This window comes from Hydra vulgaris, chromosome 05, assembly GCF_038396675.1.
Source record: "Hydra vulgaris chromosome 05, alternate assembly HydraT2T_AEP".
Taxonomy (NCBI): domain Eukaryota; kingdom Metazoa; phylum Cnidaria; class Hydrozoa; order Anthoathecata; family Hydridae; genus Hydra; species Hydra vulgaris.
In genome coordinates this window covers 7,382,179-7,409,828 of record NC_088924.1, presented here as the reverse complement: position 1 = coordinate 7,409,828, position 27,650 = coordinate 7,382,179, and the positions used below count along the sequence as shown (strand labels likewise).

Genomic DNA, 27,650 nt, shown 5'->3' with positions numbered 1-27,650 from the left:
TCTTTTTACCCATAAAGCTATAAACAAATATACTTTACGAAATAATAATTTAATAATTGAACCCTTTTGTCAAGCAAAGTTTAATCAATTTTGCATAAACTATCGAGCACCGTATTTATGGAACAAAATTGTTGTTCCAAATTTTGATTTGTCAATTTCGTTTTCTGTTTTTAAAACTAAATTAAAAAACTTTATTCTTTCTACTGACAATATATATAAATATTTTTGAAATTATTTTCTGTTTTTGTTTATTCTACATTGTTAATAGTTATTAAATCAATTGTATTTTTATTATATTATATATACACGTTTGGTATATTTTATATGGTTCTGACGACAAGATCTTTTGGATCTTCTTTCAGATACCAAGTTTATGTATTGTTATATTGTTATATTACGATTAATAATTGTAAACTAAAAAAAAAAAAAAAATTGCATCCCATGCAGATGCGATGAATGATTTCAAGTCAGCTAGTGAACCATATTGTTTACCACCTTTAAACACTATATGTGACAGCTGTCCCCAAGCATTCTCAATAATGTTCAGGTTTGAAGATCTAGCTGACCACTTCAATTTTTCAAATTTACTGCTGTTGAAATATTCCTTTACTATCTTAGCTGTATGAGCGCTAGCATTATCTTGCTGAAAAATGCTTCATGTATTAAAAATTCTTGAACAATTAAAAGATAATCTTTAGTCTTCATTTTTCCGTCAATAAAATGAATTTTTGATTTACCTTGATACCAAATCGCACACCAAATGATTACACCACCACAACCCATTTGACGTCGTTGCTGTGTTACTGTTTTTTTACGCAAATTGTGAAAATAATAATTCCATCTATCCATCCCATCAAAAAAAAAAAAGTTTTTCGTCAGAAAATACTACTTGTTGCCACTCTTCTTTCCATGTCATGTGGTCCTTTGCAAAAGTTATTTGATTTTTTATGTGATTTGTTGTCAAAGGTGGTTTTCGCTGAATTTTTTTGCGCGAAAGGTGAAAAGCATCCTAAATAACTCTCTGAACTGTACGTAAATGTACGTAAAAAAAAAAAAGCAAATATTTCGATCAATTCACCCTAGCACTCATTAGCACGCACCAGAAAATAACCAACTTTTGAATATTAACATTTTTTGCTGAAATCAGGCTATGGTATACTTATAAATTATATTTGTATATTTATAGTTGTGTTTTTTATTTATTTAGAAAAAACTGTTCGACATAGGTCTCCCTAGAATGCTCAAGGTAAATCGTAGCTGTGTTCGTGTGGTTTTACACAAAATTTAAAGTATTAAATCTCGTAAATATCGTATTATGATGACAGAGTAGTATTAATCTTGTTATTCTCAATGTTTATGTACACGAATGTATGTATACGCATACATTTATTATCTACGCATACAATATTTTAAATGAATACATTAATTTTTTTTTAATAAATTACCAATTTTGTAATAGTTAATTTTAAAAAAATAGTATTATTTACTCAAAGTTCGCAAAAAAAGCGTTACTTCTTTTTGCTCCTATCCTTTTGTATTTAAAAGTTATATAATAAATTAGATGATTATCGTTAAAGAAAATGAAACTATTCATTAAATTTATGCAAATACTGTTCTTGGATCCTTTCACATAAAAATGATTAAAAAGCAATAATAATTATAAAAATTTATTTTACATTTTTAAATACAATCTTAAATTAGATTAAATTTGCATCAACATTACTAATATTGATGCAAATTTAATCTAATTTAATATTGTATTAAAAAATGTAAAAATAAATTTCTATCATTATTATTGCTATTTAATCATTTTTATGTGAAAGGAAATTTAAATAGTTTTTGACAAAAAAAAGCATTTTTATTTAATTACAATTAACTCTAAAAAAATTATGTAATATTATTACATGATTTTATTAGAGTTAATTGTAATTAAATAAAAATGCTTTTTTTTTTTGTCAAAAACGATTTAAATTTGTATACTTAAGTTATAATAAAAAAATCTATATATCAAAATCAATAATCCATATGGTTATGTAATCTACTTAAAATTGCTATTGAAGTTTTTGATTAAATTAATTTTAAAAATAAATATTTGACTTTGCTGAATAACTGCGTTGAAAAATTTTTTTAATATTTTTTTTTTAATAAAATTTATTACATGTAACTTTTTTAAAATAAATTATGCAACTATAAGTTATGTTATATAATTTTAAGTTAGATATAATTCTTTTAACTTATGCAACATTACAATTTTATATATAACTATTTGGCATGTCTTGAGACAATAGAAACAAAACTTACAAAAGCAAAAATGGTTTTAAAAATAAAATTATATTTTATATTAGCAACCAGTTTCAATTTTTCTTAATCATTTCAAATAAAGAAATAAAATAATACGCTATTATTAAGATTGTATTTACAATTTCAATAAAATAAAGAAAAATAAAACTCCAGTTTGTTTGTTTGCTTGTCTTGCCCCAGTGTGAGAAAAAAAATGAAGGAGTGTAGATTATTAAATTTTACAGCAATAGCTAAAAGTGAAAAAAAAAAGAAAATGTCAAAAGTGATGTGAAGCTTATTCATCATTTAATTTCTTTGAAAAATCCTGCAAAAAGAAAAGAAATATTTATTAGAAGAAATGAAACAAAAAATTTTTTAAATTTGTAATAGATTTTAGATATTTAAGATTTTTATGTGCCATTAATTATTTGAAACTGGCAATGAAAGAAAAATTTAATTTTTATTAAATTGGTTTTATAAGAATTTATCTGCTATAGAAGGTGTAAAGTTAAAAATATTTTAAATAATTAAAAAAAAAAATCTAAATGTTTATCATTAAATAAAATTTGTTTAACATTGAAATTAAAAATGTTTATTTTTTACAGATTTAAAAATGACATAGAATATCTTTTTTGTAAGATGTATTCAAGTCATGATCCCCAGGAAAGTGATATAAATAATAGTGAAACAAAATCATTATTAAAAGAAGAAAATGTTGTTTATGATGAAGCAGATTTATATGAAAATGCTGTAGCCTCATGTGGATTTGGATATTTTCAAATAAAGCTTCTTTTTATTTGTGGATGGGCCATTGCGTCTGATTCAGCAGAAATTCAGGTTATTTAATTTGTTATATAATTTTTTTAAATATTTAATATTTTATATCTTTTCTGTTTAACTTATAGATTTATTTTATTCTATTAGTTAATAGCTGATATGATTTTTAAAAAATCATATCAGCTATTAACTCAAATATTCTGCATGCAAAATTGAAGTTTTTTTGCTATAGTAGAAGTTGCTGCTCTTTTTGTAAAAAATATTTGTGCTGTTAAAACCATCTATCAATTCAAAAACAGCACAGAACTTAACATAGATCTAAATTAGATCTAAATAGGTTTGTGTTAAGCATATCTTAAGAAACAAGGTATTGGTTAAACTAGTAGCAGAGATTTTGTTTGCAAAGTGAGTTCTCATAACTGCTATGTGCTGAATTAAAAAAACCTCTAGTGCTTGTAATAACTAAAGTGCAAATTCTTTTTAGTTTCTTTTGATTTTATTACCTGAGGTTAAATTCTTATATGCTTGATGTAACAAGATTTGAAGTATTGGTAATTTTATTTTCCAAGTCTTTATTGTTATAATGTTTTGGTATTATATCACTCATTAAGTGATGTGCTTGGATTTCTTAATACCACAGCAAGTTTAAATGTTTAAATAAAATTGTCAATTTTATAATGAAATTTTTATAATGGTGTTTCATTAACTAGCATTGTTGAATCATTATGTTGACGAATTAATACTAAAAGGTATTCTTGTATTTGAATATAGTTATTCTTGTATTTGTATTTATGTTATATAGCTGAATACATAAAAAGAGTCTTGTATTTTTAAAAAATTTCCTAAATAGAAACTATGTTAATAAAAATAGTAGGTATTATTTATTAAGAGCAGAAATTTAAACTTTGTTATTTAAAAAAATTTCAGCTTGAAAAGGTTGAGAAAGGTTTAATATCTTAAGAGTGCTTAAATTGCAGTCTGCAATTAAAGTTTTTAATCTAGAAATTTTTTGAATCAATGTCAACTTCCAGGTCAGTGCAGGTTCAGTACAAACCCTTTATTATTATTGGCATTAAGTGGAACCAAAAATAAATAATAAATACAATTAAGTTGATTAAACGACATTTAATCAAAAGAACTATTATTGTATTCAGTGTATAACAGGAACAAAAATACATTATAACCAACATACAGAGTATAGATGCTCAAGCAATAACATGTTAGATTTACTGTTCTACTTTTAAATTTAGACTGTTTCATTTGTGCTTCCATCTGCATGTGATTTGTATTTAACATCAAACAACAAAGGATGGCTCAATGCTATAATTTTTATTGGCATGATATTAGGAGGTTATGGATTTGGAGGAGCTGCTGATATCAAAGTAAAGTAAATTTTAATTTTTTTTTGAAATTTATAGGTAGATTAGTATTATAAAGTTAGTGCTATTTTATTTTAGGGTAGAAGATTTATTTTACTGATGTCAATGTCTCTTAATGGACTATTTGGAGTTTGTTCTGCTTTTTCACCATCGTTTGGTTACTTCCTTATTTTTCGGTTACTTAGTGGCATTGGGTATAATTTCTTGCTAATAACATTTTTGTATTTAAATAAATAAAGTCAAAATGTGAGATAAATAAGCAAGTAAAAAACTAAAAAACTATTGTAATAACACCAGAAAATAATTTTGTTTGTTTTGTTACTGGGGGCATCTATTTTCAGTTTTTACCAATGTCCCCAGTTACAAAATAAAAAAAGATTTTTGAGCAAAGTATTATAGATAATGCCAGGGATGTGGAGTCCTAAAATGACTCTGACTTGATATCTCTGTTTATATTTATATCCAAGTCTCTTGTGTTAAGAAGCTCTAAAAATATTAGGTGACTTATAATCTAAAATAAGGAAAAAATTCATGAGATTTAGTGACTTTAAACATATTATTTTTGAGCCTGGAGTCCTGGAGTCCTTGCCATCATTATATATAAGGACTCCATATTAAAAAAATTGATTGTTCCTCTTATCTAAAAGTCTTAATTTTTCTCCCAAAAGTAGTCCATAAGCTTCTTTACATTGTTGTACCTCCTGAATACCAAAAACAAGGAAGAAATGAAATTTTTGTCATTTTCAAATCAAAAGTCCTTTTTGGGACTTTTTTGGCTTTCAATCAATATATTAAGGCTGAATCTATTTCTTATCACAGCAGTTTTGTTTATTTCTTAACACAGCAGCTTTGTTTAACAAGGTTTTTGTTTTGGAGTTTAGTATTGAGCTTCAAATAATTAAAAAAAAAAAATTATCAGCCTTCTCAACTGTATTGTGATTTTAATATAAAATATTTATAATAATAAAATTGAATTTTAAAATAGTATTAATTAAAAAAAAAAAATGAAATAAAATGTTTTCTGAAGTTTGTTAGAGAAATTTTAGGAATTTTTAATATTTTTCAGAAAATTGATATTCAAGAATATTAAGAATTCCTAAAAGTTTCAAAATAAATAAAAAAATGTTGCTTTATACAATTATTTTTCAAACTAGTCAAATCTTAGGAAAAAATCACTTTTATTATGTAGATTAATTAATAAATTGTGCAGCTATTAGATAAAAGTACTATTTAAACTTATTTACAAAGAGCAATTGCTTATATTAAAAAAAAAAAAAGAAAGTTAAGTGGCATACCAAGCTGACTTTCCTCTGTTATCAACAAGTCTCATATGGAGAGAAAAATAAATAAATTAGACTAGTTCATTGTTATATGTATGTATGTATGTATGTATGTATGTATGTATGTATGTATGTATGTATGTATGTATGTATGTATGTATGTATGTATGTATGTATGTATGTATCTATATATGTATGTATGTATATATATATATATATATATATATATATATATATATATATATATATATATATATATATATATACAGCATGGAAAATAACGGCCGGCTAATGACTGCCATAAATGACAAAAATTGCTATTTTTACTTTTCAAAATGATTTCTTGCTGGTTATAGTTGACCAGTTAAAAAAAAAAATCTGAGTTATAAAAAACAGAGTTTGAAAAATAATCAGGATATAATTTGGGAAAATGAGTATACTAAAACTCCATAAAATCATTTAAATTTTGAGAAAGCGTTTAAAATAGTTTTTTGTGTACAATATGCTCCTAAAGTTTGCTTCCATGACTAATATTATGATGTAAACTATATCCAACCCTTGGAATTAGAAAAAATAAGGTCGGCAATAATTTGCCGACCTCAATCTTTTAGAGGTCGGCATCAGGTTGGCAAAAATTATTTGATACAAAGGTCTTACCATAAAACATAGAAACAAGGTCGGCAAAAAATTGCCAACCTCAAACACTTTCAGGTCGACAGTTAGGTCAGTATTGCCGAAGGCTGACCTGAATTCCAAGGGTTGATATATTATGAAACTATATCTAATAATTTTTTTGCTTTGCTTATTTAGATTACTTTCCTTTTACTGGTAATAAAAATTTTTATTATTATTTTTTTAAAAATAATAATAAAACAAGTTCTTGTTTTATTATTATTTTTATAATAATATTTAACATATTTTTTTAATAATTATATAATAGTGTATACTAATTGCTGTATTTAGTTAAGAACATTTTTTCAAATATATATATATATATATATATATATATATATATATATATATATATATATATATATATATATCACAGTTCTCATTTTATGTATTAGTGTTTCATAAAAAAAAAAAAAATTGTATAAAATGATTTTAAATAGTAAAAAAGTAAAGTTTCCATTCAATCTTTAAGTTATTTTTCTCATAGATTTTAAAGTAAATTTAAAATTACTAATTGTGTGTTTGCACATTTTTATTTTGTTTATATTGTTTATGTTGCCTAAAACTTTGTGTTATGTAACATAAGTATTTGTTATAACAAAAGTTTTTTAAATATTTATAAAAATTGTTTTGATATTAAAGTTATCAAAATAGTTTTTTTAATTGAATGAAAATCTGTGTGCGCAAGAGATATTTTAAACTATTAATATTAGCAGGTAATATGAACTTTAGTTATTAGCAAGTTTCCATTTTAAAAATGCATTGATTTTATTTAAAATCATTATTTTAAAAGGAATCTGAATTCATTAATTTTAAGCTTCAAGTTATTTTTTTATGTTCAGTCATAAAGAACTATTACTAAAACAAAAACTTAAACAAAGAAAAAAAAATTGATGGTCAATTCCATGTGTTAGCTGGTCGAATTTACCACTTGCTTTTGATTTTGTTTATAAGTTTATACTATAGCTCATTTAGAAATACCAATTTTTTTTGCTGACATAAATCCATACAGTTTTTTTAGAAAGAGAAGAAAAAAACTTAGTGCTGTCAGCCAAAAACGAACCCAAACCTTTAGTTGATTTAGCAGTAACTTCCTTGCATATTCTCCCTATATCAGTTAATGTAGCCTTCAGAATTAGAAATATATTAGACATTTGGCAGGTATAAGGTCAGCACTAAATTTTTAACATAAAGATATCAAAAAAGAGACATATAAATGATGTCAGCAAATGCTTTGGCATTTCTGAATGCCAACCCTTTTTCTAAGGGCTGTTCAATGTATGTACTGAAGCTCTATGACAAATGATTTGGGCGCAATAGTGATTCCAACAAAACAATGTTTTATTTTTATTTCAGAATTATTTTGGTAAAAACTTTATGTGAAAACCAAAAATAGTTTAATTTTGAGGTCATATATATATATATATATATATATATATATATATATATATATATATATATATATATATATATATATATATATATATATATATATATATATATATATATATATATATATATATATATATATAGACACACACACACACACACAGTACTGTGAATATGTTATAGACCACTTGTATAAATAGATGTATTTACAATTTCTATCCTATGCAATTTTTTTTAAAGCGTGCTAAAGTTGAATATATAAGAAAGGTTGAAAGAATATATTATTTTGAATAAATAAACAAAAATTTAACATGAAGGATTTGCAGAAGAAGGAACATGAGGAGTTTGTTTATTTATTAAAATGATAAGTGTCATAATAACTACAGACTAAGCGTTCATCGAAATAAGAAATAAAAAGAAACTGGTTTAAACTAATCGGTTTTGGTACATTTTTAAAAAATTGTTATTTTTTATGAACACAGGTAATCAAATAGTTAAAAATATGCTTAATTAATCTAAAAATGCTAACTAATAACTTTGTTTGAACAAAGTTATTAGTTAGCATTTTTAGATTAATTAAATGTCGCTATGGGTAAAATATCTTCTATAAATTTTTATTTTTTAGATATTTCTATAAATTTTTATTTTTTCCGGATATCCAAATAGTTTTCTGGAAATAGAAGTTAAAATGATTTTTTTGTCATCAAATAATTAAAACAGTAAAAGTATCGTTCATCAATTACTTTATGCTATATTTTACTTAGGTGAGGCATTTGTACAAATAATTTTTTCTTATTTTGTACGCATTTATTTATTATTACAGGGATTACCAAGTGCCAAGACAAATTGGAATAATAGCTCAGCTTTACGTGAATAAAAATTTTAGCAAAATCCCTAAAAATTTTATTTACATAAAGCTAAGCAATTACTTAAAAAACACTGAGTAAAAGCAATTGATTTTTTTATTCACCAGACTGTTAAAAATGTATATTTGAAATTTATTTATTGAGATATTAACAAAAAAGCATTTATTGTTTTGCAATTATACTTCCGGTTGAGAGGTTAATATAAACTTAATATTTTTCGTTGCAAAATATCTGGTTGGAATAATAAATGTTCTTACCGCAGAGTTTTTTAAACGTTTTTCAAACAATTTAACAATTAGATTAGGATTTTGCCCTTGAAAAAACTTACCAAGAAAAAGAAATGGCATTAAAAATTATTTATTAAAAAGTTTTTTGCTAATGTGTTGATAAATACTTTTTTTTGGAACGCTTAAATAATATGAAACTTGTCTTTTAAGGATTATTTAAGATATGTTAATACTCAGCACTTAGAGCTCACTTTAACTATTTTGACTATTTCACCTAAAAAAGTTTAATTTAATTTATAAGCTCTATTTAAGTAAGCATTAAGATACTTTTCTTTTTTGTAGAAGAAAATTTTCTTTTCAAACACATGAGATATTCTTACTTTTTCAAACACATGAGATATTCTTACTGCGGTAGTGGTGTAGAACGGTCGCTTCATATGCGAGAGGTTCCGAGTTCGATCCCCACCACGTCCCTGGTAGTACCGCGCTCAACTTGTTTCTCCGTGCAGCGGCCTTGTTCGTCAAGGTTCGTGTTTCGGAGTTATAGAGTTGAGAGAGGGTTATAACCACAATTAAGTAGCCTCCCTGTCTGTAGTGGCCTTCTGGGCCTTGGGGAGATGAATTAACAAAAAAAAAAACAAAACACAAAAAGCTTTTTTATTCCTGTATTTTTCCGGAAATGTTTTCAAAATATTTCTCCGGATTTTTTGTGGATAATATTAGAAAATTTTTTTATGGGTATTTTAAATATGACCAGGATAATCTATGTAGATATTAAGAGTTTTTTTATGAAGTTTGACATTAAAAAGTTTGTTATTGTTCCATATTTTGTGTGAAATACATGTGTTTTAATAAGTTTAAAATATAGAACTACAAACATAAATATTAAAGAAGAATTCTCTAGAATTTTTTGAAAAAATGTAAGTGGCCTAAAGCATATTGACAGTACTGTGTGTTATAAATATATATATATATATATATATATATTTATATATATACATAAATATATATATATATATATATATATATACATAAATATATATATATATTTATGTATATATATAAATATATATATATATATATATATATATTTTTTGTATATATATATATATATATATATATATATATATATTTATGTATATATATATATATGTATATATATATATGTATGTATGTATGTATATATCTGTATATATGTATGTATGTATATGTATGTATGTATGTATGTATGTATGTATGTATGTATGTATGTATGTATGTATGTATGTATGTATGTATGTATGTATGTATGTATGTATGTATGTATGTATGTGTATATGTATGTATCAACCATATGTATGTATATATGTATGTATCAACCCTTGGAAATAGGCAAAATAAGGTTAGCAATAAATTACCGACCTCATAATACGCATAAGGTCTGCAAAAAATATTTGATTCAAAAAGTTTACCATAAAATTTAGAAATGAGGTCATCAATTTTTTGCTGACCTCAAACACTTTTAGGTTGGCATTGTTGAATGTCGACCCTAATTCCGAGGGCTAATATATGTGTTTGTGTGTGTATATATATATATATATATATATATATATATATATATATATATATATATATATATATATATATATATATATATATATATATATACACACACACACACACATATATATATGTATATATATCTATATACATATATATAAAATATATTCGAGGTTAAGTATTTTGATGTAGTTATACGAAGACTCTTTTACTTGTTACAGTGCTCAATATATATATATATATATATATATATATATATATATATATATATATATATATATATATATATATATATATGTATATATATATATATATACACACACACATATATTAGCCCTCGGAATTAGGGTCGGCATTCAACAATGCCAACCTAAAAGTGTTTGATGTTGGCAAAAAATTGCTGACCTCATTTATAAATTTTATGTTAAACTTTTTGTATCAAATTTTTTTTGGTTATATATTTATATAAATTTAATTAGATGAATAAAAACAACTAATTAGCTGGACTTAAAGTTTTATGCCTGAAGGCAATCATCAGCCATTAATATAAACAAAAAATGTTACAAAGACAAAAAATTTCTGTAGAATGACTTCTGATGTTATAAACAAATCTAAGTAAAAAAAACAAAAAATAAAAAGCCGTTATAGTGTCAAATAAAAATAATAAGAATTTTTTTGAAAGTCGACACTTAAACTCAATTTAAAAAAAAAAAAAGAGATACAGTTTCATTTTTTTTATTCAGTAGTTTTTTCCCATTATGTCATAAAATATCATATTTTTCGTAGAGACAAAGGCGGCATATTTTTGTTGTGAGATTGTAAGGTTTGCAACAATTGACAATTTTTCATTCTATAATAGGCTTTATGTTTTGTTCTTTTAGGCTCCATATTTGCTAAGAGAGTTCTGTATATATCTCACGAAACCCTAACGCAAGCTGACAAAACATCAAATATATATAAACTGTTATTTTCATACTGTGTCAAATTTCACAGGATTATAACAAGGAAGATTTTGGCCTATATCTTGAAGAGGTTCTTGTCATATTTAAGAACTAAAATGGTCAGCAAATGGATAAAATCAAAAAGCGTATAACACATATTTTTAAAAGAAACTATCTTCAAATCACCATTTAATCTAATTTAATAATTGTTAACTACCTCGATGTTACATTAAATCTAAATAACAATATGTTCTAACCATATTTTTAATCTGATAATAAGGTACATCCACTCTAATTTTAACCACCCTCGAAGCATAATAAAAGCAATCCCTCACAATATCGAACAAAGGTTATCTTCCATATCAATTAATGAAATTGTCTTTAAAAAGGCTATTCCACTGTATGAAGAAGCTTTAAAAAAATCGGGATACAAGACAAAACTTACCTACCAACCACAATTAATATCAAATCAAAATCAACAAAAAAAGCATCGTTAATGTAGTATCATTTGGTATAACCCTCCGTTAATTAATATATGCAAAATTAAAATAGGCAAACTCTCAAATCATTTGCATCAGTTAAGTATAGAAATGACACAGAACTCTCTAAGGAAATATGGAGCTTAAAAGACCAAGACATAAAGCCAAAACATTTAATTATTAAATTAAATATATATTTATATATATTTAATTTAATGATTAAATAATAATATATACTTATCATAAAAACCTAGAGGTTATCTGTCTGTCTGTGGACATTTTCCTTTACTGCAGTAAACTCGAAAACTATAATGTATAGCGAAAAAGTAAAAGATGAATTTTTTTCCAATTCAATCAGTGGGAAATCTTAGTAAAAAAAAAAAAAATCTAATTTATGGAGGAGTTATAGTTGTTTTAGTGAATAAAAAAACATTTTGAATAATTAAAAAAATGTTTTTTGATATCATTAAACAGTTTTTTGTACCATTTCATTTTGACATCAAAAATTGTCAAATAAAATTGCGTATATAACTGCTGATTTTACATTTTATTTTACATTGTACTTTACATTATATTTTACATCGTATTTTATATCATATTTTACATTATCTTTTACATTATATTTTACATTTTATTTTACCTAGTTGTCAACCTTAAAGTATTTGAGGTTAAAGAACTCTTGGAACTTGTCTAGAAGAGAAAGAACATCATTAGAAGAACCAGCCCAAATTTGACAATAGATTTGTATAGGTAGAAAATGGAATCAGGAGCAAGAAAATAGTAAAAAATAAAGAGAAGCAACCTTAGCAGATGCTAACTTAGCAATCTATTGTGTATATGTTTGCTAGGAGAGGTCAGTAGTGAATGATAATCTTTGAAGGCATAAAGAAGAGAAATCACTGAGAGGGTTGCTGTTAATTATTATAGGAATGTCGACAGTTATGTGATAGTTGTTTGCAGTAATTAACTGAGTTTTGTTGGAGTTAATGTTCATAAGCCACTGCAAGTCCCAATCTGTTACAGAAGTGAGATCAGATTCAAGATTGGCTGCCTGTTATAAGTGATCGAAAAGTGAAGGCTTTTTGTCAAGACAAGAGTACAAATTTGAATTATCAGCAAATAGAGCCACATTAGATGTAAGATTGTCAAGAAGATCATTAATGTAGGTAAGAAACAAAACAGGACCAAGGATAGAACCTTGAGGTACCCCAGAAGTTACTGGAAATAAAGAAAAGTGTTGGCCATAGAAAATGACATTGATAAAGGTTTTTTTGAATCAATGCATAATTATACCCCCAAGCCAATCATTTGACTATTGGAGTCTTTGCGAATCAAAGGATAGTACCCATCAATACAATACTAATCAAAAGATGGTATCCATCAGTACTGAGATCTGAAGAAGGAACAGCTTCTTTTATTTAAAGTAATCTCACAAAAAGCAAACAAGTCTGGTGAATTTTGCAAGTGGTTAGATTCAACTGATGGAGAGTTATTTTGAAGGCTAAATAAATATTTGTTTATTTGTGAAAGATGTATTGAAATAAATAGATGGTGGTGATGGTTTTTTATTTTTTATTAATTAGGGTTATTTTAAGCATGATTCTAGTTTAAAGAGATTTTGACTCATTCATAGATAGAGCATGGCATCCTAAGCAATGAGCTATACAATTGTCCCAGTCCTACTAATTAACTTAAAGTTGTAACTTAGGGCTTCTTATGTGGCCTCAATAATCCAAACCAAAAGCATTAGCAGGGACACCATCCATGTGCAACATGGCACTGTTAATACTCTGATATTTTACAGCTGTTTATGGAATCAGCTTCTCTAAGAGCTACCACAGAGTTCAGGAAACCTAACTACCAGCCAGCCTCAGAACCATTAAACTGAGTTTAGATTTGTATCCTCATTAGGAGATAACAGGAAGAGTTGCATAGCTACAATCAAGGAGGCACAAGCAAAAATCTATGAGTAAAGTTGAGAAGATCCAACAATCATTAGCCTAGGCAGTAAGCAATGTAACACAAGTTTAGATCTATTCCAGCCTAATAGATGAAGAAGGGGTTTGAGGCTGATCAACATAATTATTTTGCTTACCCCTAAAATCTTTGCCTGAAAGGCCTTCTTCAAGAAAGTAGCTGAAGGCAGTTAATTATCTGCCCAAGATGAGTATTTTTATCAAGACACCATCTCTAGCCTTTACTCAACCAAGAGCCTTAAGGCAGGGGAATTTTACCTGGATGCAGTTACTTCTAGCCTTTGCTTAAAAAAAGCAATTCCTACACAGTAGCAGGGCATGGGGAAGGTAGTACTGATTTATACAAAACCAGTAGCAAGGTGATCGTGATGTATACTCCAACTGTATAAAAGACAAAAAAAACTTTATGTATATATATTACTATATGCATGACAGATATTAGACAGTATTGATGACAGATATTAGACAGTATTGATGACTAGAGGAAGTGTACTTAATCTAGCCTTTGCTTTCTAAGCAAAGGCTAGATTAAGTACACTTAATCTAGCCTTTGCTTAGAAAGCAAATTCTACAAGGCAGCTGGACATAGAACAAGTTGCGTTGGATTACCAATTAAGCAATTTTGCAAGTCACAACACTTGCAGTTCCAATTATGCAAGTCATTACATCTGTGGTACTATTTTGAAATTCACGCCTCATACTTGAGCATTTTATAAATCATGGCTTTACCTAGAATATCCTTACCTAAATATCATGGGTTATAATTAAAAAAAAAATTATTGTATTATAATATAAGCAATTCATAACAAAAAAAGTAAATGCCAAAAAGTATAAAAGAAATAACTTACTTGTTTTGTTGTAACTAACTTATTGGTTGAACTTTACTGGTTGTAAATTTAATAAAAGAATTTTAATTAAAAATTAGATAAATGATCAGTGTTGGTTAAAATAATTTTTTTTTTTTTAATGATAAAAAAAAAAGACATAAAATCATGTTTAAAGTAAAGTATCTTTTTCAGACCAAGATGGTATATAAGGATAATAATTAGGGTGATATCAAAGCATTACCATTAGGTTAAAATTACTATTATGGTGATATAAAAGCATGCTAAAATAATAAACTATGGGATCACCTTTTTTTTGCCAGGCCTAATGTTGATAAAGTAAGTTTCTTTTAATATTCTTTTAGCAGAGATATCATATGATGTGTATAGCTTATATAAATCAATTACTTTAGTACCTGATTCCAGAAATCTTTTTTCCTTATAGGTAGGAGCTTTTTGACAATAATGAGAGTCCACACATGGTGCCTTAAGTCATCATAAAAGTAAGATTGGTTACCTTAAGTAACTAATCTTTTATGAGTTTATACATCCTTAACTGAAATGTTTTTACCATGACCTGCTTTCTCAAGCCCTTGCTCAAATTCCTGGTTATCAATTTTTCATTTACCATTATTTAACCAATCATTAATACTCTTTGGCATACCCAGTGTGAAACATAACTTTTTTTTACATACTTGTTAAAGTCATTTTGCAGTCTCAAGTTGTATAAAAAATTATTAGCTTGTGTATTGTTTTTTGACTTTTTTTTGGCACAGATGTTGCAAGAGCTATAACTCTTAAAAAGATAATTCTTAAAACGATGTAAAATTAAAATAAAAAAATAAAGTATGGAGATAAAAATCCTTTCTTCTTCTTGTACATCACTATGTTTTTGTAATTTGGATTTCCTGAAAAAAAGTTCCACCTATTTTCCTCTCAGTATTAAAAACTGCTTGTCTGCTGGTCACCGTCTGCTCTTCATCTTTTAGCTCTTTTTTTGTTTTGTTTTGACCAGTTTTACTCCTTTTCTTTCTTTGTACTTTTTTCTGTTATGGGATCTAAACTAGAATATGAAGAATCCAGTTCAGATGGCTGATACTTATTATCTCTTGTATCATCAATGATTCCCTTTTCTAAATAATCAGAAAAGCAACTTAAGGGTGATTCTTAATCTGTATTGAATACATTTAGGTCAATAATATTCTGATAAGGCTTCCGTTTAACTAAAAATAAGTGTTTTTATTAGATGCTGAGATTATTCAATTTCTATATACAACAATTAATTTTGCAGCCACCCAAGTCACAAGCAAGTCACAGTTTTACAATGATGAGTTTGCACAGTAGACATTTTCTTAAATCTAAGCATGATTTAGGTAAAATGTGCTTGCTCTTTAACAACTTATATTTTAAACAATAAATAACTGTGATAAAATATGCATTAGTTGATTATCAATGTTTAAAAGAGCTTTTACCTTATCCAATAGTTTTTTGACTTCTGAACCAATGTTGCTTGTTGTGAGTTATGTTGAAAAGCATAGTTGACTAAGTCAAAATACAGATTTGGGCAGAAGTGAAACAAATAGAAAATAAGTGTTTTCTAATTGGTTTAGGACTTAAAAATCGATTTAAAGTAGTATACACTTTGTTTAAAAATGAGTACACTACATTGCTTTATATAATTTTACTAAACTTAATTTAAAAAAAGCCACCAGTTGATTTAATATTTCGAAGTGTGACTGCTGTTTTTTTAAATGTTGTTGTATTTTGAAGCGCATTTCTTCTCAATTTAAAATGAGTTTTAAAATTACATTTTCTTTCAATTTCAAATGCTAATGTATCATTTTTTAAACCTTATAGTCGCATTTTGAATCATGTGAATGGGCAGTTAAATCATTAATAACACTGAATCTCTTATGTTTTTCATTAGTAAAATAAACTTTTGTTTTTAACTTTGTCAAACAAAATTAACAAAAAAAAAACATTGTTAAGATCCACGTGTAAAATCTTTATTAGAATGCATTTAATGATGCAAATGGAAATTCTTTTTTTCTAAAAAAAAACAAGTCTTAGTATAATGAAAAATGTTTAAAACATTAAAAATATAATGTTTTAAAATTCAACTAAATTAAATTTGACTGAAGATTGAGAGAGAATAATACAATATTTTTCTTTTTATAAAACGTTTCTTTGCGGTTTTGGCTTTCAACTTTTTTGCTTAATGTAATGAAACCTTTGTTAAGATTGACAAAAAAAAACAAAACGATATCGACTATGACAAAAATGACGATATTTAAAAGTTTTTATTTATTGTTATTTCTTTACCAATATCTCTTTGTAACTAAAGTTACATAACAATAATTTTTAGCAGATTATAACATTTCACTTTTTTTTATTAACTAATTTGCTTTTAATTAAACCGTTTCTTATTAGACTTATTTTAGTAGTCAGACGTTTAAATTTTTTTTCTTTAGTATTTTCACCCGATAAAAAATCCAAAAAAAAAACTGTTATACCTGACTACTGATTATCAAAGCGGACGACTCAAATGAGAAATAAAAACTATTTCATTTGACCGCAGGGCGACGGTAAAAAAACTTAAGGGTACACCACTAACATATATATAGTATGTATGTATGTATGTATGTATGTATGTATGTATGTATGTATGTATGTATGTATGTATGTATGTATGTATGTATGTATGTATGTATGTATGTATGTATGAATGTATGTATTTATGTATTTATATATATATATATATATATATATTTATGTATATATATATATATATATATATATATATATATATATATATATATATATATATATATATATATATATATATATATATATATATATATATATATGCTAGACTTTTCAGACAGAGTGTACAAACTCCAAAAATTTATGTTTATACATGTTTAATAAGTATGCTTTGTCATATTGATAAATATATTTAAACATAAATAACTAATAATAATGATTTTGTATGGATTAAATGTATTATATTTGATTAGGGTTGGAGCTGCAATGCCTGTATTGTTTTCTTACTTTGTGGAATTTATGTCTATGAATCGACGAGGTCCAATGATTGGTTTTATGGCTAGTTTTTGGATGTTTGGCAATATTCTAGCATCTGCTGCAGCTTGGATAATTATTCCAAGAGTTCATATAGGTTTTTATATATTTGGTTTATGGTTTGGTAGTTGGAGAATATTTGTAGTAATATGTGCTATACCTAGTTTGTCTTCAGCATTGTTTCTTTACTTTATGCCTGAAAGTCCAAAGTATCTCCAAAATGTGAGTTGTTACATAATTTTATATTGTTTTTTTTGTTGTTACTTTTTTCTGAAAAATTTTGTAGTAAAGTAAATAAACTTTTTTTACTCTTTTGTCTGAAGTTTTTATAAAATTGACTAAATGTTCAGAGGTTATCTTAATGATCAGAGGTATGCTTCAAAAAACCTATATGGGGTTTTTCTAAAGATAATAGTACAGATTTTGAGAATTAAAAAAAAATTGAATAATTTTTGTTAAGGTTAATTATTAAAACAACATTTTGTGTTAATTATGAAAATATTTTTTTATCATAAAGTAACTGAATAATATTCAGGCATTACAAATACTTTATTGAAGTTATAATTAATATATACCAAGTTTTATTATAAATAAAAATTTGCCTGATGACATTTTAAAATTTACAAACCTAGACTTTCTTTAAGTGTTTAACTTTTGTTTTGAACATCATATTTGTTACTTTAAAATCAAACAACAAAAGTTATACTAGATAAAATAAAGGGTATTTGTGTTCATACAAAACATTTATCCTTCAATGCTTGGCTCAGCTCAATCAATTGTTGTTGGTGACAGTCTGCTGTAATAGTCTTGTTCGGTTTAAGCAGCTCATAGTGTGTTACTCCGAGCTGGTCCCACCAGATACAGAGCATGAGCTTGGAACCATGAATATTCAGTTTTGGTGTTGATGTTGATGACTCACTGGGCTTGACCCATGTTTTTCTGGGTTTAGAGTTGTTGTAATGTATCCACTTTTCATTACCAGTAACAATTCTATGCCGAAAATCTTTTCTTTTTTGTTGGGCAAGCAGCTGTTCGCAGGTAAAAAATTGTCTTTGATATCTCTTGGTTTCAACTCATATGGCACCCAATTTCTTTGCTTTTGAATCATTTTCAGTTGTTTCTAGCGCCTAGAAACTATTGATTGATCAACTCCTAATGTTTCTGCAAACTCTTCTTATGTCTAGCATGGATCTTAATTAAGTAATGCCTTTAATTCAGTATCTTTAAACTTTTTCTCAGCGCCAGGTTGTTTTTCATCTTAAAGGTCAAAATCACTATCCTTGAATTGTTGAAACCAACTTCTCCATGTTTGTTCTAAAAGAGCATTGTCGCTCTGTGTTTCGACTAATATTCTATGTGCTTCAGCTGTTGTTGTCTTTCGGTGGAAGTAATGTAACAGAATTCCCCACAAAAATGGTTTTGTACAAACTCAGCACATGTTTAATGTTTAAAGGCACAAACTCAGCCATGTTTAAAGTTTTGAAACATCTTTACATTCTGGCAGTTGAAATCAAACTGATGTTTGCAGCCTAGGGTTTTAGCTTTCAGGTAAAATTTATTTCAGGTTGATCAGATATATAGCTGCTGAATTATGAGTCTCAATACAAAACGCTGGTAAAGTAAATAATAATTTTTATTTTTGTAATAAGTTCATTTGTTACTTACTAACTTTTTAAAATAAAAAATCATTATTAGTTACAAAGCCGCAATTACAAATTTAATGAAATAATAATTAAAAAAAAGGGTTAGTTTATATCAAATATTAAAAAAAGTAATATTTAATTTAGTTATTTAATATTAAAAAAAAAATGTTTTTCAATTCGAAGTAAACTCATTTTGTGGTAATTTATTATGTTGCGGTAGTTATTGTCTTTAAAAAGATAAAAAATAAAGAGAAATTTTTTAACGTCAAATTCTCATTTAGCTAAGGCCTGAGAAAAGAGAGAAATAAGCTTAATGAATGATAAAATAAATAAAGGATAAACCTGAGAAAATAAAAGCATAAAAGTAACATATTTTTAAATTTAGAAACATCTCAACTAATAGTTTAAACTTAATTAATTTTAAAATGTTTTAATTGATATTTAAAGCTAATAATTTTTCCTATATCTCTAAGTTGATGCTGTGCTTACGTTGGTTAAATGCATTATTAATGAAGCGTGACTGTTATTGGATGAGGGTTTAAATCCTACCAAAGGATAAATTTTTTTTAGTACTATATGCTTTGTACACATTAACAAGTATCAAAGTTTCAAATTTTTAAATAACTAAGTTTCGAAGTAACTAAGCTTGGATTAAATAACTTTGAAACTCAATTTTTTCTAAACTCTTTGTAGTGAAACAGTTTTAAATTAAAATAATAACATTTATTAATTTTATGCTTTTATTTTTTCTGGTTTACTTTTTATTCATTTTATAGGTTTTTTATTTTTTTAGTCAAGTTTTGTAATTATTTTAAGTTTTTATTTCTCATTTCAGTTTATAGTTTGTTTATTTTTAATTTTTGTTTAAGTTTGTTTATTCAGCGCATTTTTAAATGCTCAGATTTTCAAAACTTGCAAAGAGCCGTGGCTAAGTTGTCAAAACAAAATATTATATGCATGGTTATATAAGATGTGTGACCGTATACATTTTCTGAGAAGGCTTGAGGTTGCCATCAGGTCGGTAAAAAAAATTCAAAACAAAAGTTTTACCATAAAACATAGAAATGAGGTAGGCAATTTTTTGCTGACTCTAAAGTCTTTTAAGTCGGCATTGCCAAATGCTGACCCTAATTTTAAGGGCTGTATATATGTATAAATGTGTCTTTAGATAACATGTCTGATATCACACTGAAATGCCTGCTGCCTGGGGTTTGAGTACTTTACTGCAAAGAAGTGCCACTACATCGACTGAGGGTTTGAGTTGGAGCAGCAATATTTTCTTTAATTATTCTTCGTTTTTTTCTTTTTCTGAAAAAGCTGTATGCTATATGGGTAAGCAAAACTAGTCAGGAACTGCTGATCTATATACACTATAGTAGATATATACAGTGCCACATTTGTGGCTATGGCACCCTTAGGCATAAGATTGTTGCCACCCTATAATTCGTAATAAAAGTTGAAACAGTACCTATCTACAGTAAAAACTAATTATCTGTTGTTTTTTTTTTTTGTTTTTTTTCGTATATTTATTGATATATTAAAAATCATTTATATCATGGAAATATAACATATAAAAAATGTTTATTTAGATGACTCTAAAATATACTAATGTTAAATTTTATCAATACTTTCGGTGTTTGCTTCTTTGAAGTTTTAATAATGTGTGCAATTTTGAAATTTTTATTTGCAAACAAATTGTATAAGCGTGGTGTTATTAAATATATATTTTTTCTGAAACTGTTTCACGTAAATTTTTCATAATCAAGACTTAACAATTAGCGGTACACAACAGTACTGCTAATTGTTGTTTTTATTGTTTAGTGATGTGCTGTTCATAACCTATAAGTGACTGAATTTTAAAATTTCACTAATTTTATAGAAAAAGAAAACATAATATTTGAAAAAAATTTTTTTTTTAAAGTATAGTTAACCTTGTGACTCTTAATAATATTAGTACTAAATTTGATCATTTTATTCAACACTTTTCAACGCTTATTTTAGATTTCAATAGAATGCCTAACTTCAACACTTTTGGTTTGCAAATTAATTATTTCAGCAAATTTTAAATAAACATTATCATTTTTTTATAATTCTTATGCATGAAGTGTCAAAAAATATTATTGGAGAGAAAAATATTTGTAAGCATTGAAATACGCTTACTTTTTTGATATTTATTCTTTAATGACTTAAGTGATTTTATATTTATTCTTAAATAAACAGCGATTTTGCGATACTACTTATCTTTTTATCTTGCTGTATTTCTTTTTATCTCAAAATGTATTGCGACAGTATTAACATCTAATGACAATGTCAGATAACATTTTTAATTTATCAGTATCATAAAAACAAGCACGAAATGAATTTTCTATGAATATCGTTATCACAATCGCTATCAGCATTTTGCAATTATCCCACCCTTAGTAAAAACTAATTTTCTATTGTTTTTGTTAATTTATAGATTTAACAAAAAGCAAAAGTACACTGTAAAAGTAATTATAGAAACCAGTATTTTCTATTGCACAACATACTCATAACTATTGTTGTTTAAAGTCTTCATTGTTTATTTTAAACTAATCATAGGAATAGTTTTAAAAAATTAAAATTATTTAAAAACTTTGGCATATAAAATTCATAGCAACACTTCCTTGGGAGGCTGCAGGCTGTAAGATAGTTGGCAGCAGCAGGCTATAATATAGTTGGTGTAGCAACACTCCGCTCATGGTTTTCAGTAAAAAAAAAACAAACATTTTATTAAAAAAAAATAAAAACATTGTTTATATTTTTAAAAACATTCAGAATGTTTTAAAAATATTCTGGTCAATTAAATTTGCTTTTTTACAGTTTAAAAAAAAAATGAATAATTTCCAATTAAGTTAAAACCAATAATTAATGGTTTTAACTTTCTGACAACACAGAAATGTTTGATGAAAGTCAAAAGTAATTAAAAGTGACGTATATGTTGTCAAATTAATCATTTTTAACCTTCCGTACTCTCAAATGTAACAATTTATATATATATATATATATATATATATATATATATATATATATATATATATATATATATATATATATATATATATATATATATATATATATATATATGTATATATATATATATATGTATATATATATATATGTATATATATATATATATATATATATATTTGTATATATATATATATATATATATATATATATATATGTGTGTATATATATATATATATATATATGTATATATATATATAAATTAGTAGAAAATCACTTAACAAATCATTTTACACTGTGTTTCATCAATATAGACTCATCAGAAATGAATGATCAAATTAATAAAGCTTCAATTTATACCAAAAATTAAATTAAAGGAAGTTGCAAATGTCTTAACTAATGTAAATTTTCACACATTTGTGAAATTTGCTGACACTATTATAAAAAGAATTCTTTAGAAATGATTACTTATGCTTTTTAAAAAAAATATTTTTTAAAAAGGGGGATTTAATGTAACTATTATTTGAGCCCATTTATTTTTATAGCTTTTTAGGAGAAACTTATTTTCATGCCTACATTTAGAAATTAATTCCAATTTTTTGTTTGATAAGTATTCTTGGTTTGCATGTGTAATTATTTCAAATTTTACTTGTAGGCATAGTATGCATTTTCTGGAAATATTGTTATATGCAGGTGCTGTTTTAAGGATGGACCAATTCAGTATAAAATCATCAATATTTTTACTTTTTAATTCCCATATATATTTTGACAGCATGATGTCTTTTGAATACTTTTTATTTTTAAAAAATTGCTTATGATTGGCAAAAGGTTTTGTCCATTCACCTTCTGTTATGCCAATATATTGTTTATCAGGTACTTTCTTAGAGGAAACAACACATTTATATACCACATTTTTTGATAAACAACTTCCACTCATTAGACAATTTATCAAGTTATTTTCATAAAGTTTTTCTTGCTTAAAAAATAAAAACTTATGCTATTTTGCAATTCTATTTGGTTAATATTTTTGTTTTAGTGAAACAAATCGTTTGTAAATGCATTAAAGGGGGTCATCCATAAAGTATGCTACCCTATATTTGTCCATTTTTAACTCCTTCCCCAAAAATTCAACCTAATGAAAGTATGGGAATACACATAAACATAAGAAGTGTAAGTAAAATTTTCAACAAACTAAAAGATTTTTTTATTTAAATGACTTAATAAGAGTTTATAAAGCTGTCATACTATAATTATTGTAATTTTTTAAAGTTAAATATATGCAATTTTTCGAAGTTGCTCTTGGTCTTGCAGAAAAAACTGTTATCGATTTGATAGCTTTCAAAAATGTTATGAAAAATCAATCAGGAAGAGTGCTACCAGTTTATTTTAATTGCCTTGGTTAATTACTATTAATGATTCAGTTTAATACTTTAGGAATTCTTTTGTTACGTAACTCTAAAAAACTCATAATAATAGATATAAAAAATCCACAATTACTTGGTAACTTAGGTGATGTAACATAAGTTTAATATATGTGACCCATCTGACCAAAACCAGTCACATGTATAAAATTTTAAGTTTTGAGTGTGATACATATTTGAAAAGGTATAATATTCTGCTTTAAAATGATGCAAAAATTATTGCTCTAGCTTGGTCCTAGCTAAAGTTATGAGCAAAAATGTAACATCTATATTAAAATTTTAAAACAGAAAAAAACGCGTTTAAAGGTTTGATGTCATATAAAATAGAAAACTCCTTAACAACCATGCATGGATTTTGTTCTAATTTGGCACACATCTACTGTGATACATTTGCAACAAGTCCTGAAAAAATTATTACTGTAGCTTGATTACTTTTTAAATTATAACACTTTTAGTACATCGAGAAAATTAAATTATTATCAATTTTTTAATTTTTAGATTTTTAAATCTATTGACAATATTTAAAGCAAAAAAAATACCTAAATGTTGTTTATAAAAAATTTCATGTGCTGGTTTAAAAGCAAGCATAACAGAGTAAAAAGTGAAGAGTTAAAACAAACATTAAAAGTTTAAAACAAAAATAAAAAAAACAGTTAAAAGTCTAAACCACGCCCTCGTGCACCACGACCCCGACCTCGACCTCTAGGTCGCGTCTCATTGATAGTTTTTTGTTTTTTACCAGATTCACTGTCTTGTTTTGATCATTTTCTTGAACGTCCTCTTGTACTTTGTACCTCTATCAAAACTTCGTAGTCATCGGTATCGCTGTCGTGGTCCAGAGGTACAGAAGTCATCGACTGAAAATTGTCATCGCAAGGAATTATTGGAGCACCAGAATTTGGTAACCGACAAACGACATCTTGCAATGAATCCTTGACATATTCACGAATTTGATTGTATTAATACCATTGCCGCTGTAATGGAAGTCCTGGTGGTACAATAGGTTGCGCACCCTGTCTTGGCAAATATGCCACTGGTTTCCGCAAAAGATCAAATTCAACTACTTCAGTGTCTGTTGAAATTTTGGCAAACAATTTGCCAGGGTGCTCAGCAACAAATCGGAAGTGATGAAATTTTTTAATTCCTGGGAATGGTTTAAAATATGGACTCAGATGCTGCTGCCATTCTCCAACCTCGACAAATGATGTTCCATCTTCCTTACCAATCAGCTGTGCTTGGTTTACACAAGCACTTTCGTTCACGACCATCTCAAATTCCTCCAGGGGCGACACAGCGTGGCGTTTGAATGCCCGCTTTAGTAGCCCAAAACATCCATCGGGTGCAAATTTTGTGTGCCCTGCAATCATAAAATTTAAATCGATGGCCAATAGAATTGATCAAAACATAATGGAAACCACGTGATAGCAACGCTTGCCAAGTTTGTTTACACGTGGTAGCTTGTAAAAATTGCTCTGATTGGTCAAATTTCAAATGAGACAAAGAAACACGTGTACGCCATTGAATAGCTAAAGAGGTCAGCTTTCTAACCATACCAAAATGTCAAGGTTATTATTGCGCTAGGCAGTCATGTTTATTACTGAAAGTGGATCAATTTAATGAGTAATCACAGAAATTTTAAGACAATAGCCTCACAAAAATCACCAAATTAACCATCAAAAAATTATTTTTTATTAAAAGTTAAGTTTGAATAGCAAAGAAAAGTTAATTGTGTAAACAATTATGTAAAAAAATAATGATAAAAATTGAATTTTTGAGATGTTTTGATGGTTTTCTCAATATAACATAACGCAACATCCGACTGGTTTTGGTCAGATGCGTCTCATATAGTATCAAAAAACAAGTTTATTTTCCTTAGCCGGTCACCCAAATTTTTAAGTTAAAAATGGAATTGCCCCAATACATTTATATATATATATATATATATATATATATATATATATATATATATATATATATATATATATATATATATATATATTATATATATATATATATATATATATATATATATATATATATATGTAAATTATGTTAGTGTATTTTACAAATAGAGTGCTCAATGTTCTTAAAGAACAGAGCAATAATAAATTAGTAAATTAAAATTTGTAAAAAATTTGTAATTGTAATTAAAATTACATTTTTTTCTAGAAAATGCTAGGTTTGAATAAGGAAATATCAGGAAAAAACTGTTGCAGACTATTGATTTTCTGATTTATTTTTTTGCTGTTTGCAAAAAAAAAAAAAAAGACAACAGAACAAGTAACTGAAAAAACTCATAGAATAAAAAAAAAATTAAAAAAAAAAATGGAAACACTACAATGTGAAATAAAAAAACAAAGCTGACAGAATGCAAAACAATAGTTTAACTATCAAAACCTAATCAATTATCAAAATTGTTTTTATTTAAGCAGGCGGCTCTCCTAGCCCACAAAGTGTTTTTATGGTATGGTGTTTTTATGGTATGGTGTTTTTATGGTATGGTATGGTGTTTTTATGGTATGGTATGGTGTATTTATGGTATGGTATTGTGTTTTTATGGTATTTTCACTGGTTTTGTAGTCATTTACTCTTGCCAAAGCCAAAGATTTAATGTTATATATGATTGTGTATTTAGATTAGTACATGTCTTAATATATTCTGCACACTTTGAAAAAGTAAAGCACTTTACTTTTTGAAAAAGAAAAACACTTTAAACACTTAAAGTTTAAAAAAATTGACTTTAATTTTAACAGTTTTTCAGATGAAAAAAGTATCAAAGCATCATAATTATTTTGCCTCAATAAAAGTCCTTTATACTTTAATGATAGCTACCCAAACTCGCATTCAATGTATTTACTGAAGCCTCTGCAGCTCCTTTTTCAGTATGACATCATCAATGACTTTTTTTTGCATACATAGAGCTTATAAGAGATTTATAAAATGGATTGTTTATCGCTTAAACGTATACCATCAGTAACTCAGTGGTTTAATGCTCTGTCCTCAGTGTTGTTTTCAAAGGTGTTAAATCTGCCTCTTAGCATATTACATTTTTCAATTGTTTCAATCTTGCTGTATTTATTTATAGCAAAAAAGTAAATATATATAGCAAAAGAGACATCTAATTGTTAAAAGATAATAAAACACCATTACTCGAAGAAAAGAACAGAAAATAGAAAAATCAGAAATAAAAATCTAAATAAAATAAGTTAAAAAATGGAATATTAAGAATAATATACCTAATATTTTACTGTAGGTTTTCATATTTTTAGGGTGTTATTTTTTACTACCAAAAACTAATACAAGTCGAGGAAATAAGAATATAATGAAAATAAAAATATTTTTTGTTATACAATATTTTTGCGACTTTTTTTTAGTCAATATATTAAGGAAATACTTTATAATTTGTGCTAGAAACATGGACAATTTTTAAATTTGTTTTTCAAATGTTTTTGCTAAACTGTTTTTATCAATGCACAGGAAAGCGAGAAAATTAATTGCTATTAAATTGTAATTCATGTAATTTCAGTTTTTCATGTAAAAAAATAAAAAGTCATTAATACTAATATTTAAATATAAAATATTTGGTTGTTTTCAATATCCTCATTGAAATAGTCTGCATTTTTGTAGGATTATCCAAATTGTGCATTTAAACCCGATAGTTTATTTCCTGGTGAACTATTGTTGTTGATGATGCTTCAAAAGCTTGTGGGCTAGTACATTGTTACTTTACTGAACTTTTTTAACAAAATGTTTAGGAGCCTATGTAAAGCTTTTTTTAAAGTTTTTAAATACATTTTTTTTAAACAGCAATTTTTCATTATCTTTAGTAATTTTTATTAACATTAGCAATTGGGCATTGTAAAAGAAACAATTTCAGACATCAAATGCGGT

The 27,650-nt window shown here is 26.1% G+C and overlaps 1 protein-coding gene across 1 annotated transcript in view; it reads left to right on the top strand.

Annotated features, from left to right (window-relative positions):
* Positions 1 to 2,884: 2,884 nt before the first annotated feature.
* Positions 2,885 to 27,650, top strand: part of LOC136071820 (synaptic vesicle glycoprotein 2C-like) — a 49,102-nt gene continuing 24,336 nt past the window's right edge. Inside the window, exons 1-4 of the mRNA XM_065797244.1 lie at positions 2,885 to 3,117; positions 4,308 to 4,439; positions 4,515 to 4,630; positions 17,647 to 17,929. Coding sequence (XP_065653316.1) covers positions 2,920 to 3,117; positions 4,308 to 4,439; positions 4,515 to 4,630; positions 17,647 to 17,929 — 729 coding nt within the window. The 5' untranslated portion in view covers positions 2,885 to 2,919. The remainder of the gene's footprint in view (positions 3,118 to 4,307; positions 4,440 to 4,514; positions 4,631 to 17,646; positions 17,930 to 27,650) is intronic.